General features: G+C 36.5%; 1 protein-coding gene across 1 annotated transcript in view; it reads right to left on the bottom strand.

Annotated features, from left to right (window-relative positions):
• The window catches only part of LOC145674600 (uncharacterized), a 33024-nt gene extending 25544 nt beyond the window's left edge, over window positions 1-7480 (bottom strand). The window contains exons 1-2 of the mRNA XM_081744822.1: window positions 6626-7480; window positions 263-387 (exon numbers count right to left, since the gene is read on the bottom strand). Of these exons, the coding sequence (XP_081600948.1) occupies window positions 263-387; window positions 6626-7439 (939 nt within the window). The 5' untranslated portion in view covers window positions 7440-7480. The remainder of the gene's footprint in view (window positions 1-262; window positions 388-6625) is intronic.
• Window positions 7481-22802: the final 15322 nt, after the last annotated feature.

The following is a 22802-nucleotide window of genomic DNA, read 5'->3' as shown; positions in this document are numbered from 1 at the left end:
TTCTTTTTCAATTTTTTCTCTCCATTTTTCATTAACTTTGCCCTCCAAATTTTGCATATAAAGATCCATCTCTATAAAGAATGTATCCTTATTCTCAATACACTCCTTATAAAGATATTTAACGATTATTTTCAACTATAGTACTCACCTTTATATTCTCTTATATAAATAGGTTAGTATACAGGAATACAAATAGGTGAATACTATAGATATATTGAAGCATGTATTCCATACGTTCTATCAGTCAATAACTATTACTTACTGTTTTGACGTCTTTCTTTTGTACCAGAAACTCACAGTCACTAAGGGCACCCGACGCATGGATACATCTTAGTCGTTCTACAACGCATTCCCTGACCCAAGATTCTTCGCTATCATCCATCTTACCTACAATAACATCATAACAAAACATCATAACGAAATAAAACTGAGTGAAAAATAGTGGAATAAGTTCTTGCACACGCAAAAGCTAATGCTTAAATGCAGAGTAAAAGCGGAATGTGTAAGAAATATTTAAAAAGTTATCGACCACTTCGCTACAGTTGTATTCTCAGGATAGATGATCCATTGAAAAAGAAATGATCATTGAAATATCAATATAAAATACTCGCCGGATGACTTTAAAAGTTTCTGAGAATAACAGCCTTAAGCAGGTCTAGTAATGAGGTCGGGTAAGGGTATGTATACAAATATATATATCTTTCTAATTACCCCCCCCCCCCAAAAAAAAAAAAAAAAGAAACTGGGTATGGTATTTTAACAGTATTTAATAGAACCCAATAAACGAAGTAACAATAGGATAAAAACTAAAAAACGAATAAGATAATCAATCCAACGCTTCTAACTCACATGTGTGTGTATAGGACTAACAGAGCTTGCCTTTCTATTAATGACCCAAGTTTTCACTCCTACCCATTTGGAATTGAAAAGCTTGAAAGAAGGTCGCATTTTAAGTTATTGGAAATAAAGCAGAATTTACAACGAAACTGAATAAAGGAGTACAAGAAGATGGTATCCAGTGACTCCTACAGACAAAAAAAAAAAAGTTTCCTATATTCATATATTAATAGGTTAAGAGCTCTTAACTAATAAGATAAATAAACTAGTTATGGATACCTTATATAAGAAAGCTATAATAGTAACAAAAAACTATTTTTTACAATGTACCGTCCACTGTTGTACGTTGTAACAGGTATTTAAGAACTGCATACAAAAAAAAAAAAAAAAAATTAACCCTTCTGCCCTGACGAAAATTGTTCTCAAAAGCAACTGAAATATAGGCTAAGAAACATGAACGGAAGGAACATTACAAGCGAATCATTATATTAGTATTATTGCAAATGTGTTCCACACGCTCAATAAGTAATTACGTTTTGTAGGTTTCGACTGGGTGACTTGCTTATTTGGAAGAATGAAGACAAGGTCATGCGATAATAACATATAATTACAGAGAATAATGAAATTTCATTTTACTACTAAAATATGCCTTGAAATATTTTACAAATGACATATGTCACTAACTACATGACTACCTTTGACAATCGCATTAGAGAAATAGACTATTGCAACTAACGACGTAGCCGTTGAGCTACTAAAATATATCATTTATCAAGAATCACACAGCATATTTTAGTTAGTATGTCCAAAATGAAATTTCGTGACTTTTTCGGGACCTTTTCTTTACCAAACCATAAAATTTCATTAACACTCTCAAGAGCGAATTTGGGTAAGAATTTGGCCGAATTTTCATGCATTCGATAGAAGCGTCCTCTGCTTGCGATTCGGTAGCGTCTATAGGCGACCATAAACATTTTTGGTGGTGAATTCTGACGTTTTATAGAACAAAATGTTCCAATCTGTACTTATATTTGTACAGAAAAAAAAATCGTGATCCAAAAGTTAAATTTCTTGACTTTTATGACCGTTTTCTGATTTCATGACTTTCGTGACCAATAGATACGTAAAATAAAATTTATTGTTATATTAACGAAATGAGGAAACAACCGTTTAAACTTACTTTTATACACCAAATCCTTTGTAATTATGTGAATTCAACAATACACAAAAAGTGAAAAAGTATATCACTGACGTGACTCGAACCCGGTATCTTTGGCGTACCATGCCGATGTGTTAACCATTAAGCTACCCAGTCTGCTCCCAGAACAGCCATACACTCTTTCACTCTTCGGTGCTCTTTCACTTAGACAACGTGGCTTGTACCACAACCTAGCTGCTGTGCTTGGACAATTAAGTGTTCATGTTCAGAACACCGCTAACATGACTTAAAAAAAAAAAGTTACAAAAAGTTTCAAAAAATAGCACCTATATTCTTCACCTACGGTTAAATGCTGGAGAGTAGGTCCAGAAATGTAATATATATATATATATATATATATATATATATATATATAAAGCCTATGTAAAATTTACAGGAAAGAAATGGTGAATTGGTTATTTCTCTCATGAAATTCATGTTAATAAAAGTTACAAGTTTAATGCGATATTTTCAAGTGTTAGAAGCTGGGTGTTGGTGGTACTATCTTGAGTGGAGGTATGCTGACTGCCGTCAGACATTATGGTGTAATCAGGAAATTAATTCCTAGCATTCAAAAACGGTAGTTTATATGAAGGCACACAGCCTTTCATATATATATCACATTTCGATTGTGAGTTTTATAACAACCTACTGAAGAAAAATAGTTATTACGTTATGTGGAGCGGTGCGGATTATTGAAACTGAGCAAAAAGGGTGTTAAATGTAGCAGGGCATTGAAATAAAGAAATGGAGGAACAGTTGCACTTTCAAATGAGGTTAACTTTAGTGTTGCTCCTCCGTTTTTACTAAAAAAAATTTAAAATTTACAGGAGAAAGGAGGTTAGAAATGGTGGAGTTGTAATGTGATCTTTAGGTGTGTAATGTTCGGAGTAAAATTACGTTTAATACGAGAAATTATAAGTAGAAGTTAGTAGTATTTGCAAGACGCGGAAGGTTTCGATGCTCGAGGTACATGGTAGTCGTATAGCATGCCGAATCGGTGCATTGGACCTGATATTTCTGAGTTGAGATTTACTGAGTTAAAAAAGAATAATGAAGAGGATTTAATGATTTTCTGTGAGGGGCAAGGATTACTGAATTTGAGAACACAACGTAGAAAGTATCGGAAGGAGGTGAAAATAACAAGCATAGAGGAACTCATCGTTTCCTTCTAATGCACGAGTACGGGATATAAAACATATGTGGGAAAAGGAGGCAATCAAGGGAATATTTTTCGAAATGTCAAGTCAATGTAACCTATGAGAAAGTACTGTACTTCGTAGCGTTGTGGTGCCTTCTAAAGGAAGATAAACAGGTGTTCACAGAATATGATTTGAAGTTGTTTTCTGCAACAGTGTTTGATTGGAGTAATTATTGTAGGAAAGTGAAAGATAACATAACCTAACAATTTTTAATGTTTTAAGTGCTTTTAGGTTTGAAACTGGAGGGGTACCTCTTACAGTTAAGCCTTCAAACATCGTGTTGATAGTGTGAAATGTCGTTAGCAAAAACCTGCAGTGTAAGTTACTTTTTTTCTACGAGGACAAAAAGTTGTCGATAGAGAAGGCACCTTACCTAGTGCTTTTAGCGACATCTTCATTTACACGCCTACTCCCTACGAATGCACCCCCTCGCTTCCGCTCGAGCCTCTTGCTGCGCTCCTGCGCTGACTCGGTTGGATAGCATTCGTGATTTTTGTTGGTCACCTATCACAGGCTGGTTTGTTTTCACACTAGCTTTCATGGCATAGCGAGACACAGTATTTACACGGAAAATGATAAAGTCCTCTTAAAGTCAATGTAAACCGAGAGATTCTCAAGAAACAATTTCGGCGAATGTTTAGATGAGGGAGCCAGATCTTTTCTTGATCAAAAAATGTTACAATCTCAATTATTTCTTTTCTTAGATTAGGTTAGGTTTGGCCCTCTTCATCTAAATATTAACCATACTTACTAAGATAATGACCATGAATTTCGTCATAATTGACAGAAATTTCACGAAATTTCAAATTATTGCTGAAAATACTGAATTTACTCCATAGCACAAAGTCCCGGTAAAGTTCTCTTAAACTGAATGCCATTGAGGAATTCTCAAAAACACTTATTAAATTGATGAATCAGTTTCCTCATAAATGACAAAAAATTGACGTTTTTCTGCCTGAAAATACTGTACCTACTCTGCAGCACAAAGGCCTTCATCTACAACTAATAAATGGTGCTATTGTAGTTTTGGTACACACATTTTGGAAGATTTACAGGTAAAATTCAATACTTTGCATGAAAAGATATGTTTATAAGGAACAAGTTTTCACAGGTGACTGAATGAAATATAAAGTATGAAAGCAGACAGTGGCACACCAATTTATGTGAAATACTGTTGCAGTGTAGTGTCATCCTTGCAGTGTATCATCACATACAGACTCGCATTGGACCAGAATCCAGACGCGTCAGTAGCATTGTAGAAAAACCACTGCGAAACGAAATAGACGTTAGCGATGTTGAGAGTGGAACTTTCGCGACAAAGTCGGTAAAGACGAATTGAAGACAATGGAAGATTTAAGCGATGTTATCTTAAAATATCAAATGACGTTGAATTTGACGAATTTTTTTCCCAATGTGGGAAAAGGGAAGAACACTGGCAATGATGGCATACTAAACCCCTAAAAGAATCATAATTTTTCAACAATTATTTCTGATTGCCCCCTTGAACCTCATCTATGCCAAGCCACGTATTTTTATGTCATCCATCGGAAATCTTTTAGGCGGCAGTGAGAAGGAAATATTGCAAGAATTATAAATGGGGTCACTCGAGCAGACGGTTCTACCAAATAGAAAACTTATAGGCAAAATACGATGTGAAAAATTTTTCGTGAAAGAATGAGAATGTGAATATAGGTGATTACTGTCAATGCATAGCACACTGAAATGAATTTTGAGTGTTAGTGAAAATATTGTATGTATAACTGTTGTATTCCACTATCCTTGTTTATATATATAACCCAGTCGTTGACGCGCCTGCTTCCTATGGACGCAACCCTATCGCTATCGCTCGGGCCCGCTGCTGTCCTCCTGCCCTGATTCGGTTAGATAGCATTCGTGCTTTTTAGTGACCACCTAGCACAACTTGGGAAAGGTTCTAGAACATAGGTCCCCTCATATAGGTTAGTAGCTAGGTTGGTACTGTAACAAAGTTTAATATTTAATTCACAGAGTATTGCCAAGCGAGCGTTAGCAGGTATTGTTCATGTTTTATGCACTGTAATTTTCATGCCATACGTTTACACTGTCTTTATACTGAGCCCTCCTGATGTCAACCTGCAAGTACTAATGGAGCCCTCATTTAGTGCATGTTTTGCTAAAAGAAATATAAAGCTTTAAACTAACCTGAAAATATAAGAAATGTCCAAAAATTTTCTCGAATAATGCGTTTTACTTTTTCAACAACTTTTCAAGTGGTGCGCCAAAAGTAATCCAGTACATAGTAGTGTATAAGGTACTAAAAGTACACTTCCTAATGAACTAAGTCGTTGACTTTTAAGTTTAACGTGCATTGCGACAGCGAGGCTATATGAGACGGGACCTACAGATTAACGTGGAATTCGAACCACAATAGCTCCCGCCGGGAATCGTACCTGGGTCTCCCACGACAAAGGTGTGTATGCTAATCGCTTAGCCATGAAGGATCTCCGGTGCAGCTTTACCATACGGATCCAGATTGTAAAATGTATACAAAAATTTGGGCAAGTCTTTAATTTGCCGAGAACAGAAGATAAACAACCCCTGCGGCACTTCTAACCCGTTCCTACTACGGATTTGTATAGTAAAACTGCACGCCTACTCCCTATTACTACTATTTTTACTATAGATTCATACAGTAAAACTGCGTGATGGCCCTTACAAAAAATGTTTGCACCACAAATTGAAAACTAACAGCATATAGTAAGAACTTTGACAACCTGATAATTCTAATTATATTCAAAAGACAATTCGCAACATACTTTTACATACTTTTGTATAAACAATAAGTCATTTGTTTACCTCACATTCCACTTCCACTTCCACGTCTGGGGGAGGAGACGCTCCCCCTTCTATGTTCCAGCAGCGACGCCTTGAACATGGGGTGTAGTAAGAAAGGTAAGTACAAGGGTAAATGACGTAGAAGGTTGGCTTAGTTTAGGAAGTCATTTAGCGTAGGTAAAGATAATGGGGGCTGCTCTCAGTGATTACAGATCAAGGTTATTAAGCAGAAGAAGCTGTAGGAGATGATAAATCACTGTGGAATTGTTGATGGATAGAATGGTGCACACCGGCATGGGACCATAACCAAGTAAAGAGTGCAAGGAAGAAAGAAACACTGGTCGGTAGTGCTGGGTGTATGTACAGGCATAGATTAGATGATTCAAGGTACCTAGATCTTCCTGGCAGTAGCAGAGTGGATTATCACGTAGTCCCTGACGATATTTTTGCACTGGAGTCTGTACGGTGTTGAGTCGAAGTCGGGTGAACAACACATGATGAGCATGAGTCCATTTAGGGTGATAGATAAAGGAACGCGTGGTTGGGTTAGGTTCTATTCGCCAGTAGTATTTACCTGGTCCACTTCGAGCCTGATGTTGATAGTTCCGCCATTCGGTCTGCTGTTGTTCTCCAAGTGTTGGGATAAATGATGTAGCCGGTAACTTCACCGTCACAGGCTCTAGTAACGCTCCTTGTTTACTTAATTGGTCGACCTCTTCATTACCTGGTATCATTTTATGAGCTGGAACATGTATGAAAGTTACCTGTAGTCCTTTGCTTTGTATTTGACATACCTGTTGGAGAATATTGACCAGAATCCAGTTGGAATGTGCTGGTTGGGCTGTGGGAAGAAGACGACGAAGAACGCTCTGACTGTCACTACAAATACAGCTAACAGGCGGTTGGAGACATAACACACGTTGCAATGCGGCTCGAATAGCGAACGCTTCGGCCATGTTGATTGATGTGTGGCCAGGCAATGCCTGATGAAAGCGCCAATTGTAATGCGGTATGAATACGCCAATGCCCACCTTCGATTGTCCAGCCTTGATCTGTTTAGAAGCATCCGTATAAATTAGTAAAGCGTCTGAATGGTGTTGATTAATATAGTCTTCCCATAAATGCGGTGTTAGAGAGCGGGGAGCATTATTCAGCCAGTGGGGCGAGAGAGATGGAAATTCCACTTGAGTAGGAGTGATGTGCGTGGTGTATGAGGATTGATAGGATGGGAGTTTAGGCGTGCGGTAGATAAAATTCAGCCAATGTTTTACACGAACATACGCAAAATAGGTCCAAGGCAGCTGGCGATGATAAGGTAGGGTTTTGCTTCGGTTAGTAGCATATAGGAGTTGAGTTTTGGGGATGATGGGTGACGTTGTAATTGCCATACGGTTCAAGATGAAAAGTTTAGCTACATGAAAAGCTTGGATATTGTATGGAATGATACCTGCTTCTTCCAGGAGTGCCCTGTTGGGTGAGTTTCGAGGTTGCCGAAGTATTGAACGGAGTCCTTGCACTTGTAATCGAATACACAGTTCACTGAGACGCCGAGGTAGTGGAGAAAGGGCTGGGCAGCCATATAGAAGTCTTGATTCCAAACACTGACGAAATATACATAACTGTGATCTAATATCCAATCCCCATCTCTTGGCACTGAGTCCACTGATAAGGTTAAGTACGGGTTGCACTTTGGTGTGAATTGTGTCGAGATGTGCTTTCCAAAGGAGTCGAGAATCCAATGTCACTCCGAGGTAATGGAGATTAGGAACAGGCGAGAGTTGGGCATCTTGAAGTATTAGTGGCGGAGCGATTGTGCGCCTTTTCCGGGTGAAGATGATGTACTGGGTCTTACGCCAGTTTACACTAAGGCCATGATCTCTGCACCAGTGTTGTAGGCCGTCTATGGCTTGACGAAGTTGATTGGCACCATGGATCACTGTGGAGGTGCGAACATATAACAAGAAATCATCAGCGAACTGATTTACTCTGACCAACGCTCGAAGCTGTCTATGAAGCGAGATGGTGAATAGATTAAATAGAAGCGGGCAAAGAGGAGAACCCTGTGGCAATCCTTGAGATACTATCCTCGGGTCTGTATAGCGGTGACCAACACGCACTGACACTTGACGGTGTATGAGCCAATTATGAATAAAGCGGAGGTATCCAGCTGGAATCTTAAGTGAAAACAACTCTTGGACGAGCACATCCAAGGGTACACTATCGTATTACCTCACATTAATCTAAATATAAACAATAACGTGAAACTGTTCCCTCCAGTGATGCCAGTTTTGTAACAGCGAATTTCCCGTCCGAAACCATTAAATTTCCCGTTTAGACGCAAAATTTCCCGCCAACTAAAAAAGATACAATTTATAACACTTAGTGATAAATAATTTTGCAAAATATCATTTTAGAGGGCCTATAACGTACAGTTGAACTCATTCTCGTAACGTAGAAGCCACTATTTACAGTTATGCATGATAATATCACAAAGATGCTGGCACAATATTAAAAAAAAAAAAATCAAGAACACTGAACTTTTTTAAAATGAACACCATGTTTTTCTTTATCGTTCGGAAGCGAATGTTGTGTTCGGCAAAGAAACACAATACAATTTTCTGGTCTTAACAAGATATTTGTGTTGCTGTACATTACTTGTTCCTTGCTAAGAAGAAGAAGAAAAAAAGCTGTAGCAATAGACAAGGTATTTTGCTATTGCATTACATTAACTAGATGCTTAAAGGTTTTTATGTGATACTGAGGCTCACTTTTACTACAAAAGAGCTCGACGTTACAGGACTTTTACCTAGCTTTGGTATCGATTCCCGACACGGACTGTAACCCCTATTAGATTGTGGATCCGAAAACCACTCCTTGTTAGAACTCTTAGTTTTATCTCGCTTCTTAACTCTCGCTCATCTTTAAAAAATAATAATAATAAAAAATTACCGCGAAACAAATTCCGCATTTCTGTCTTTTATCCTAGCACGAAACAAGATTAAAGTAGACTCTTCTGTGACAGGAAGGAGCTATTTCGAAAAGAGGGCTATGCTTCTATGGAAAACAACTTCATAAAGATGTAGGCCTACAATGGATAATAATAGTTTGAAGTATTGTTTTCTTTCTTGTTTATTGATATCAGTTGATGTTCTTAAGGAGTTTGCTCATCATTTGAGACATCCTACATATGCTCCTGCTAAAAAGTGATAAGGACAAGTAGGAATGGTCTAAGAGCATCTACGTGACATTATCAAGAGTTACTCTTTACTAGAGATGCAAGGGCTCGGAAAAAAACCGGCTTTTTTGGAAAAAAACTCGGTTTTTTCTGCTTTGCTTTTTTGCTTCGGAAATTTTGGGCTTTTTTCAAAATACTGCTTTAAATTGATAAAACAGACTTTGTATCGCTTTTCTATAACACAAAAAATCATTTAATTAGTGGTTGATGCTGATAATAATATAAAACATCGAAAATAAACTATGAATTTCGAAAAAATATTTCAAACAATTTTTCTTCAACATATTTACATTATGAATTCCACAGGATTAACCAATGTTTATAATAAGAATTTTTTAACCTCCTATATACAAAAGTAAGCAGAGTTGGCAAGAACCGTGGTTGTTTTTGAAAATGCCAAAAACCCGTTTTTTGGGGGATGTTTAAACCAGGCTTTTTTGACTTAGATTTTTTGCTTTATGTATTTATATTACATATTCACAGAAATAGCCTAAGTTTGTTTCGCCTTGATGTTATTATGCAACAGCGGGGTTATGCCGGAAGAACTCTCATAAGCTTAAAGAAGTGAGGTCAGTAAATTTCTTAAGTTGAGAATCTCCCGCCCTAGCCATTGGGAAAATCCCGTCATTACTTGAAATGTAAGACAATAACGGGAAAATCCTGTTATTGCTTTGCATGTAAAATTTAAAGGTCAACGTACCATAATCAGTACGCTAAAACTGAGGTATTAAATTACAAATTTAGTACCGGTACGTAGATATCATTGAAAGTCCAATCCAAGCTAATGTTGGAAGCTACGTATGCAATCGATAAATTTTGCCAATTTCTATCAATATATTTAAGCAATATTGGCTTCTTTATAAAACAACACGCATTTAGGCATGTAGAAATATACAATTTGGTTTGTTTCGTATATTTAGGCTTAACATCCTTACGAAATACCGAGGTTATCAAGGAGAAGACTTTCGCTTAAACTGACATCCGAACCGCTACGTGGGTTACGCATGAAAGAAGGATTGTGGTTCGACCGAGAATTGAACATGGGACACCTTGATTAAAAGGTGACAGGGAAATAAAACTATTGCAGGTAGTTTGATATCTGGAAACGTTACCATGAAGTTCACACGATTCGCATTTTTCATTCTTTTTATTTTTGTGGTTTAAACCAGTTATTAAAAAAAAAAAAGTTGGTGTAAATCAGCCAACCCTAAAAGTAAACACTTCTTTTTAAAGAATACACAAATAACTAGCAAAATAGTATGTAGTATTTTTACTTCAAAATATTCCATACCCTCTTTTTGAAACAAAATAAAATTAAAATAAAACATAAGAGAAATACTTAGATTTATATGATACACTTAAAGGCTGCACATCTAGAGCTTTTGGTTCTGTATATTCTTGAAATTCTACAGTTAAGTTTTATAGAACCACCATCACAGTTTACCCAATCCTCAAGTTTTCTGAATTTTTAACAACATAACATTACGGAACTCCCCCCCCCCCAAAAAAAAAGACTACGAAATATATTTAAGTTAAGCTAAATACAACTACACAACAAACATGACTGAGTGATTAGCTTTTGCGCTTCTATCGGGAAGTCCGGGATTCAACCAGCATTCGACCATTCTGACAACCCTTCATTCCATCTGTGAATGTAGAAATAGTGCGTGTACTGTGAGTTGGGCGACTTTCTTTTTTATTGTTTTTAAATCGTTATTATTACTAATTACCAGCAGTGACGGTTTTGCGAAGGTTAGGGGGGCGGTCTTTCGGACTGAAGCCCGTTCCCCAAAGTTACGGAATGTCTGCAACAAACGAAATATCTATTATTTATGCCTTTACTCATAAACTTTAAGCTCCCGTCAAATAAAAATTACGAATGTTTAGAAAAACTAAACATTAGTAACAAACCCTTCCCAAAATACTTTTCTAAATCCGCCACTGATTCTCAGTATAAAATGATTTTTAAAGTTGTATCCGGAAGATTATTGCTAAACATATAAACGAAACGAAATATTAGTTATGCCTGTACTCATAAACTTCAAGCACTTCCCAAATAAAATTAGGACTTTTTAGGAAACGAAACAATCAGAAAAAACCCTCCTAAAGTACTTTTCTAAATCCGCTACTGATTATTTGTATAAATTGGTATTCAAGGTTTTGTCCGGAAAATTATTGCTAAATCACTTCACAGCTACAGTATAACAGAAATGTGGAAGTACGGTTTGACGGATATATTGAAATACGTACGCTTTGACGGATAAATAGAAAAACGGGCAAGTTTAACTTTTGCGCTAGAAGCTAGAGTACTAAAAGCTCTTAGAAATGAAACACGGATGACAAACTAGAGAAGAAAAAAGATGTCGATAACTCAAAAGTTAAAATAATGTTAAATAGCCTCTAAAATTACCCTCAAATACTACATTCTTCATGTTAGCTTTAATTCGTAAAACATGTGCTCCATCCATCTTGATGGTGAATTTCAGAGTGAAATATCACATTCAGGTCATGGAATTTTTATCTAACTATAGAATATACTATAAGAAAGCTATTTAGATAGAAAAATCATTAAGTTGAAAAAAGCCAAAATTTCCAAAATTCTCGTTTTTTTCCCAAAAAAGCCGGCTTTTTATGTGAAAAAAACCATCGATTCAAAAAAGCCGGCTTTTTTGCATCTCTACTCTTTACAATGGCCCCACGCGGGAAACTTAGCCTACTACAATTTTTGTCTCCCTCTTTTCGCTTTTTCCTATATGTATCGGATGGGTTTGATATTTTCTTTCATTATCGAAACCACTGCCTTCTACATCCGTCGTCCGCTCCCTCTAGCTGCCTGCTCAATCAGCCAAAAAATGCGTGTACGTTTCATCACGAATTCGCCACTAGATGGCAGGTCCTACCATGGCATCCTACCGTTTGACAGTCAATTCTGTAGCGTTGCAGTTTGACATTTGTACGTATACAATACATGTTAATAGAAAGAATGTAAAGAAATCTAAATGGTTTGCGTAGATATAATATATGGTAGTCATTGAAGAGAAGTAGTACAAAAAAAAAAAAAAATGTTCAAATTTGTTGATGTTACGGCTGAGGCACAAAAATGAAAGAATACGCACAATCATATATTGGCCTAAATAGAATATATATAATTTTAAGCTCTCGTGTGAAGGAACTCCGATGCTATAAGCAAGGGTGCCGATCCTGGGAGCGGGGGCCCCGGCCCCCCGCATTGTACTTATGAATATGCGATATTTGATATAATTTGAATGCAAATTGTCTTAAAATCCTCATATATGTCTTCTGCATCTGAATGCCCCCCCTCCCAAATTTACTGAGAAATCGGTGCCATTAACTATAATTATACATGGTGGCTCAAAAGTAGGTATACGCCTACACCCCTGCATCGATCAGGTATATCATTCTAGCTTATAGGTTCATTTGTTTCGGCTGTTCCGAGCTTAAGATATAAGTACAAAGACATTAAGAATAAATAATAAAGAAACTAAGTCTACCTTATGGATAGCAATAAGAAATGATATAAAAAGCAATGGGTTGATCAGTAAGTTACTGTATACCTACTTTTGGGTCACCCTATATATAATAAGGAAGTTTAAACCCCAACACTAGTCATTACTAATACAAATGTGGAACACAAAGAATTGTACCTTTTCTAATACACTTTCCAGACTTTGGGCTATCGCAAACCACACCACAACATGTTATATGGATTGTTTTTGCTCTAAGCCAAATTGTACATTGTTTTAGTATTAAAATTAGTGTTGCCCACGATACGAAAAAGCAACTGTCTATGAGAAACGAGATGACAAAGCTGTCTCACAATATAGCAATGAACTCTTGAGATGAAGTAGCTTAAATCTTGTCTCGAGAGCAACAATATCCAAAATATACAAGTGAGTATCGTTTCAGACAGTGAAACTACAGTAGACTTCAAAGCTATGCAAATTGGATACTATATTGAAGACATGGAGTACATTCTTGGGACTGAATCGATTACTGAGAAACCTTTCGCAAAATCTCTTACCGGTTTTGCTATATGAAAATCAACATTGAAACTGGACGCAGTACTGAATTTCTTCAACTTCCAGTTTTACTAAGATATAGGGATGCAGATGGGTTATTTCCCTGAGACCATGAATCAATTTCCGAAAACAGTTTGTGGCTATCTATCACCGTTTTGAGTTATAAGCTTTACTGTTGAAACCGAAAGTGGTCATTTGCAACCACTTTCGGCTTAAGTATAAGGTAGTCCAAGGAGATGGAAAATATTCCTGGGACACTGAATCGATTCCCGAAAACTGCATGTCGATAGCTCTTGCCGTTTTTGCTCTGATACCTGTCAACCGAAGGACATAGCCGTTCTATAAGACTGCCAATACTTATACATAGTATAGTTAGGAAGTCTAATACTGGATATCTTTTTCATTTTGTAACTCCTCGTCAATATACCCCATTGTTGAACACATCAAATGTGGAGTATACAGTTAGTTTATTGACTTAGAGAGTTTCGTATATGCAACTGCCAAAGGCTTGAGGAAAAAACGGAAAATCTAGTATCCCTCATGTATACCCAGGGACGTACGGAAGGGGGGGGACACGGGGGTCCGGACCCCCCCCCCCGAAATTTCGACTTTTTAAAAATTTAGCCTAATTTTAGGGGCAATTTTAGCAATTTTAATATAAAATAGCTTCATATTTAGTTTGAACCCCCCCCGAAATAAATTCCTGGGTACGCTACTGTGTATACCCCTATTAATTTTCTTACATAGTTCATTATCGGATGGTATTTCATGAAATAACACTCCATTGTATTCCAACTTGCCTTTTCTTGCTTTGCAGAATGATACCCAACAATATAAGACCATTTTCTTTCCTAAACTATTGGAAAAGTGTGGTAATTCCTATGCAAACCATAAAGATTTACTCACATAAATGGACAGTACGTGCTGCACTCTAGCGTCGAAATTAGAAAACAAGCGTTCACGCGGGAGACAATGGTTTTTGAAAAGAATGAACAGGCAGGTAAGTGAATCGAGGAGGCGGTGATCGAAACATAGCAGTGACACCTGTGTGCGTGCCAAAACACAGAACTACCAGACAACTGTACCCATTTGTTTTGGAAACAATAAACCAATCTCACGTGTGCGAGGGGAAGGGTAGTATAGCGGAAAGATCAGGTATTTACTCACGGTCAGATCGCAGCAGGAGTCCATAGTACCAGACCCTTTTTGTTTCATTTTGTCTTTATTAGTCGTTTGTGCTGGCTATATGCCTGCTTAGTTGGTCAACACTGAGGTAAGTCAGTGAAGGAATTGTTCATGTGAGAGAGAGAAGAGCAAAAGAAGAAAAAATGAATGAATGATAAAACATACCAGAAAAGTTGAGAATGTCAGAATTTCCCGTTTTCAGCCTATTTTAAAGAAAAATTCCCGCATTCCCGGCAGTGCTCAGTATTTCCCGTTTTACGGGAAATTTCCCGCCAACTGGCATCACTGGAACTTCCCTCTCTCTTTCTCAAACTCAAAGTTTTCATGCTCCAGGTGGTGGATGTCCTCTGAGCAATTCAATCTGTAAAATGAGGAACTATGAATTTAAATTAGTATCATCCAGGATGGATCCGGGAACGAAAGAAAACGCACAATAGAACCAATCACTTCAGTTGAAGCCAGGGGTATAGCCAGCAGGATTAAGTAGGAGGGGTCCGTCGTTTTTGAAGGAGGGTAGCTACAATGTACACCCCCAAAAATTAGTGTTGTTGAGGCCTGAAAAAAACGGAAAATTTTGGTTTCCTTCAGGAAAACTAAAAACCCTGTTTTTTTTAGCTACTTCCTCGTCGTATTATTATTATTATTATTATATTTACTTATTTATTATTTTTTTTTGCTTTTTCTCCATAAATTATGTTCCAGGTAGTTTTTATTTTGTTTAACCAAGAACTACTGCCCCAGACCAAACATTATATCTTTGTGCATAACCAAGGGCGCCCATGTCGTGGTTTCCAACTGGGGGCAAGTATAAGCGACGTTTCAAATATAGGTTCAAATTTTGCTGTAATTAATGTAAAAATTATGTTGGGTTTTTGATATTCTGAATACAATTTCCTCCAGTGGGGGCAAGCGCCTCACTTTGTTCCCCCTGATGGGCGCCCTTGTGCATAAGTATTTCAATTTAAGCCCTTGTACACAAGAACCTAACTATAAAGGTAACCAAGAAAATTATATCGCTTTTTCACCAAGCACCTTCGATTGATATGCCACCTGGGGCTAAGACTACTTGAAAGGTCAAAAATAGTCCCCACCAGCATCGACGATTTTCTGCCAACGTTCTGGGAGGCCATTTATTTCATCACGGTAGAACTTCGTGGGCCGTGAAGCGAAGAAGGTACCAAGTGACTTTTCCATCTCTACTAGGGATTTGAATGGTGTCATCTAAGGTGATTGTCCAAGCGATGGAACAGGTGATAATCGGCCGGTGCAATGTCCGGAAAGTATAGCAGAAACAATAGTTTCCCGTTCAAGGAGTAGAATGGTGTCCCGGGTCATCCTTGCCACGCGGGGCTTCGTGTTGTCCTGTCACAGGAGGACCCTTTGCGATTCAGAAGTGCCGGCTCCAGAGTTTTGAGTTTTTCTTGAACACTGCTCAACTGCTGACAGCACATAGTTGCATTAATGCTCTGACCAACTGGTAGCAGTTCCCGATGAACGATGCCGCGGGCAGTAAACCAAACACAGATGGACATTATTCTGGTGCAGTGATGGTTTCAGCTGTTTTGGAACCGGTTCATGGAATGCTGACCAATGATGATGGCGCCGTGAAGATTCGTATAAAACCCACTTTTCATTACATGTCAACACACTGTCAAATGGCTCCTTCCTCAGACGAGACAGCAAACAAACACAGGTGTCTGCTCGCGTTGCCTTCTGGCCCGGAGTCAAATCATATGGGACTCATCGACCCAACTTATAGTGCTTCCCAAGTTGATGGAGATGCTACCGAATGGTTTCTCCACTCATACTGAATTGTAGTCCCAGTTTCTCACATGTCTGGAGACTGTTCGCCTCAATTGCTGCCTGAAAATCTTCATTTTGTGCATGTGTTGGTCTTCCGGCACGTGGTGCGCCTTCAATTCTTTCGTCACCGTTCTTAAAGTTGTTAAACTATCATTGCACTATCCACGTAAGCACACACCCTCACCAAAGGCCTGGCATATCTTCTGCCCCACTGCAGTGGCGTTTGACCCCAGCTTGAACTCGTACAGCATACACGCTCTTACGACGCTCTGTGGTAGTCCCATGTTCACTCTGTCTTTAAACAAGTTCACGGCGTAAATGAACTGCCACAAAAAGGTAGTATGTTGGATGTACCCACACCAACAGCTGACCTTCGCCTTACCTCCATTCGCATTCAACTCATGGTGTGAGGGCCAATTGATCACAGGCCTCTACAAAAAGCAGTAGAATATACTTTGTTACCTTTATACATAAGACTGATTTTCATTGAAATTGCACTTAATTTCTTTAAGATTTCCTGGCAAAAATATTTACCTATTATTCGTGACTAAACAACATAATTATTTTATTAACAGCTATATCTCACTTCCTGTTTTACAACGAGTAGCATTAAAAAGAGCGAATGAAATCCAACTGCAAACTAAATAAAAACGTTATTTTTCACCAAATTTTCCATCTGATAAAAAAAAAGTGTTTTTTAAAACACTAGTTACATATAAAAATATAATGTACTTACAAATTAGTTTAGTGCCATTGTTTAATGGTAGTATTTACAGTACCTTGTTAAAACGTTTAACTTCAAACTGTCAAATATAAATCTCAGTAAATTGTGTAATTTGCTGTCATAAAAAAGTATACCACAGTAGAAGTATACCCATACGTCCTTTTTGACCTTGAAAGTAGGTACTATATGTACATACACTAAGTACTCTAAGTACTCACACTTTAATTACTTTAATTACTCTAAATACGTACACGGTAATTACTCGAGTACACTCGTTGAAGTACTGAATATTTTAATTGAAGTACAAGGACCCATTTGTAATTGAACTTTATTGTTACTGATTTTCTACCGGTACTTTAGGAACAATTACACATGCTTATGATGACGTTTTACTGGACTGTAGTCTCATTACTCCATTGTTGACCTTTTGCGTATGTAATATTTGAAATACTTAGTTTTTGTACTTATACTCATTACCTGTAAGTAGTATTACTGTGTGTACTGAATGTATTGCCCTTTGAGCATATGTAACCTCCAATGTACTTGCACTTTCATTACTCGTATGCAACTTACCTTTTCACGTATGTAGTTTCATTGCCGAACTGTAATTGATGTTCATAAGTACCCGTAATGTATCTTTTATTTGAATCAAACTTGTGGTAGTATGCTAATTACTAACCTTTTGCCATTAATATTAATATACGGAAGGTAGCCGACGATTTTATGTTAATTTATTTTTTGTTTCGTATTGTCTGAGAGAAAACTTACATCTTTGAAATGTCTGCAGAATGTAATTTAGGCCCTATATGAATTCATGTCATTGTACCACCATAGTCGCTTAGTTATATATATTAAGAAAATGATTATACAGGTATAATAGGAGGGATAGTTGATTGAGTTTCTGTAACAGGTAGCAAGGGTCTTATTTCTGTTTTTCACTCTCTCTCTTTCTCTTTCTCCCTCTTTCTCTCTCTCTGAGTGTGTGTGTATGCGTGTGCTTGACCTTCAGAACTCTCGCACAAAGGATCTTTAAATTGAATATTTTCTTTCGTCTTTTAGGAAACATATGCTATATATGAGGCTACGAGGTTTGGATGCTATGATTATAATATATATTTAACTGTACATAAACGCACAAATAGTTAATAAGACATGCTCTGAAGAATGAAAACACACTTATTTCTTACTGATTGTGTAAACACTATGTATTATTGTTTGACGTAAAGATACGTACGTGTTTGTAATTTGAAAGTGAAATGAAATATTTGAAGTTATACGTCCAACGAATATACCGGCTAAGCTAAAGGACACAACTAAATAAGGTAAGCATTTATATATTGCTGAAATGAAGAAAGTAGTAGGAAACGGGAGAACCACGAGAAACCCTATGCACACAATATTTGTTTACCACAAAGCTCACTTGGTGCGCTGGGATCGAACAAGTACCCCTGCACCAGAGATGAACTCTACCACTGAGTACTGCAGCTCTTGTTTGTATTTGAGTTTACTTTCTCATGATTGTATTTTTGGATAAAGGAGAGGAATGAATAAAGTACGCATTTATAATTTGGTGGAACGAGAATGTAGGAAGAAAAGGGAGAACTACGGGCATAATATTTTGTACTAGATATATACTCTGAATGAACGAATGCATTTCGTTTCAGAAGTGACTTAGTTATGGACAGTACTATTTACTGTTTACGAAGTTTTGGTACCAAACATTTTATAAGGAAAGAAACCTATTGTATTTAAATAATGTTGCAAGCGTAACATGGCAAAGTTAACGGATAAAATTCTGAATAGATTTTTAATCTATCTGTATACATAATACATTAGGTTGAAGGAAATGGATCGAAAATAATAAGTTGTGTTATATTATTGAAGTTGATTCCTTGACTGAAGGATATTTCTTTTAACACTGAAAACCTACAATTATTTCCCATTGAGAGTTCAATAGCGACTATGTGTATAAAATAGTAGATTAGTAAAGGAGGTATATGTAATAACAGGAATGCACATTAGGACAAGTTTGGCATCATCTAAACAGTGTAGGTAGCAACATTAATAGTGCGTTTGTTTTTTTATTAGGATTAGCTTTATATAAAAAATTGAAACATCCAATTTATAATAAGGGATACCACTTGGAACACTATAGTTTGATTAAATTGTTTTACAGCGTCAGGTAAAACGTAGAAGGCAAAGCAGCAGCAATTTATTTGCGATTTAGTGTGAATGAGAGTCCAGAATGTCTTGTGTATGTAATAATAATAATAAGTATGGTTAATTTTGACACCTAGAAGATTATGCAATCAACATTTCATAACTGTTTTGAGAGTTGCATATGATATTTAGAGGCAGCCTGATACGATTTTACTTAAGAAGTGTGCTTAAGTATTAATTGTGTTGAACATTTTTTTTCGTGATCTTGAATTAAGAAGAATAGAATTTGTTAGATAAACTAGAAATTATTCCCACCCATTGCTATGCTATTTGATTGAAATAATGAACTTAAATATTTTCAGGAAATTGTTCAGTTACTGTTTCATTGGATCTTTGAATGATTAAAATTTAAAATCAAGGCTACATGAAACGGGTGATGATGTTTAAAGTGGAATTTGAGCTATTTCTATGATTTATAACCGAGGAACGTAGTCCATTGGGAAGTTTCCAGAAAAAGGAAGAAGTGGACTTAATTCTAAGCAAATAAAAAATGGCTTGTTTTAAGATAGTATTGGGTAAACTGGCCTGCACACCGTCTACAAGATGTAACTAGCTCTATTAAGAGTTAGGATGGGTTGCATTTTAGATACCGTCAAATGGGGTGAATAGAAACACATTTTTGGCTGTATGAGAATATAAGTCTGGTAATGTTAAAGATTTCGCGTATCAGATTATTCCAAAAGAAAGGTCTTAATATGCTAATGAATTTCAGTAAACGTCATATTAATTTATCAACTCTACTTTTCTTCACCTTGATTTTTCTTAATGTTTCTATTCACCCCCACCCATGGGGTGAATAGAAACAATTACTTTATTTTCACTGTTGTTTCTTTTATACTATTGGAAAGGTAAAAAAGAAATAGCGTATTTGTTGAAACGAACTATTTATTTGATACCTGCAAGATATTAGTTCAATAAGACCAGTATTACATAAGTTACAAACTTATAAAACAATACAATGTACAATATATGTATAAACGACCATATAGTTTTGATGATATTTGAATAAGATTTAAACCACTGAAATCATCAGGGAAACTTATCATGAGTTGAGTTGATTTTGAGGTTTACGTCCCGTTCAGCAGCGAGGCTATATGAGACGTGGACCTACTGATTAACGTAGAATCAGAACTACATGAGCTCCCGCCGGGAATCGAACCCGGGTCTCCCACGCCAAAGGCGCGTATGCTAACCGCTTAGCCACGAAGGGGCCCGAAAGTTATCATATACTTAAAGCGTGCTGACGAACTCCTAATAAAACCCAACAGTTTCGTTCTGAAAATTTCATTGTTTATGTGCTCTCTTATAAAACACTCCCACATATGCATCATGTTCCCATTTTCGCACTTGGGTGCTGAATAGTCTCATCGAGTTTTAGCTTCTCATTTTACCACAGCAAAATCACCAGCTTTAGAAAACCATCATCTAGTTCGTGATCGTCTGGAATGTTGTCTTCTGGAGTGTTGTCTTTCTCCTCTTCCGACAATACAAAGGTAGGTTGAGTTTCGTTGTGATTTGATGAAAATGTATCATTTTCAGAAAACAAACCAAAACTCTTACCAGAAACATCTATTCGTACTCTCTTCTTCCATGATTTAATTTTTTCATCTTCTCTCATGCTCCTGAGAAGATCCATAAGGGAACGGTTTACAGTCTGAGATGACTTTTGCTGTTCTGTTTCTTCTCGTTCATTGTTGGGAACATCCTCAGTATTTGGTCTCGACAAAGGGGAAAAATTCCACTTTTCAAATCCAGCCCTGATATTTTCCTCCTTCAGTTTCACACTTCTTTTTTCAGAAGACTTGGAAATTTGTTCTTAGAGATGGTTGATACATTCCTATCAGGTCCTTTTTTCTGCTCCTCAAGAAATTTCCACTCCTTGAGGAATTTCAAGAATTTCCCAAGAAGTGTTTCTATTCACCCCACTAATTAAAAATCATAACAATAACCCAGTAAAGTTAAATTTTGATTAAAAATAATTTACAAAAGGAAAACTTTTACTATGAATGTCAGTAAATGAAACAACAAACTACAAAATAGGCATATGTTCAAATGCAACAAATATGAAAATGTCATACTTACCAAGAAAGTTTAAGGAGCGCTAAAATACCGTGTAAGATTTCAGTAACACATTAATGCTACTGCCGTCTACCTCAGTATTCCCAACTCAGTAAAACATTTTGTCTCTGCCCTGGACACTTTAGCCGTATAAGACTATGTTAAGAAATTTCAGTTTTCTTGATTAATTTATCGTCCAGATAAATCCAAAACTAATCTGGGAGTTTTGTTTCTATTCACCCCCATGTTTCTATTCACCCCATTTGACGGTATAACGAAAGCTTTACGCAGTATACTTGACATTTATGCTACGTAAAAATAACGTATTTTTTAAATAATGTTTCATGAGTTTTTTTGTGAGTTTGTGATTTCTGTGACAAAAATTTGCATTAGGCAGTGTGCTACAAGCTATTTTGTATTTGTATAATTATTACTATAATTATATTTGCTATACTTCAAACAAAGTCAACGAGACTTAGGCCTAATAAATGACTGCTCATTATTTTCTTTAAGGAAACAAATTGTATTCAAAATATCTTGTTTGAAATGTATGAAAACTATATAATTGTGTTCTTATATTTGATATTGAAGAATTTTCGGCTGTACTATGATCATAAGACTTCTAAGAAGGAAGTGAAGAACAGCAAGCGAAACGAAAATGGCACCAACTGTGTGTAAATCAGCAATTCACAACTTTTAATGCATGTTGGCTGCTAGTATGCAACTGACAGATTGTTGCAGATGCTCGCTTGCATCTAACTTAGAGATCAGAAAACTTTTTAAAGTTCCGCAAGTCTAGTGCAAGTGAAGCGCAAACTTATGCTATGTAGGATGTGATATACTCTGCAATGAAGCAGAAGTGGAAAAGATCAGTTGACGGAAACATGTATGAGAAAATGATGGAGACATTCGTTCAGCAGATGATTGATATAATTTGAATACATATGAAAGTTACACATTTTATATTTAAGCTGAACGTTACAATTTCTCTACAGCGGTAGGGAAATGATCTATCAGTTGGCAACGTTGACAATCGTAAAAAGCACAGACGGTGGATGGTTTAAATTATTTATTTTTACGTCCTAATGGCTTTTTAGTCTCATATACATCCATTGTATTTACGTTTCTTTATTATAAACATGAACATACAAAGCATTTTGTTTACACTGTTAGTTTTAATTATTTGATAATATTTGATACTGTACTGAGGTATATTATTTCAATTACTAAAAGATAGTTGAAAAGTTTTGTGTAGTTAGACGATTATGGAAACCTTAGAGTATCGTTATATGAACATGTTTTTAAATTACAGGAGAATGATGAAACAGAATCATGATGAAAACGTATAGGAGAATGTGTAAGGAAATAAGAGATTCGTGAATTTAGAGATACAATTGAAATCAAATTTAGTCATCAAACTAAAATATTTGATAAAGATTTTTAAAATTTTCTATAATTTTATCTGATATATCCAGTAAAAAATGCG

The sequence above is a fragment of the Thermobia domestica genome, chromosome 2 (assembly GCF_964235325.1).
Source record: "Thermobia domestica chromosome 2, izTheDome1.hap1.1, whole genome shotgun sequence".
NCBI lineage: Eukaryota > Metazoa > Arthropoda > Insecta > Zygentoma > Lepismatidae > Thermobia > Thermobia domestica.
Note: the sequence above shows the minus strand (reverse complement) of the source record. Positions and strands in the feature narration are given on the sequence as shown.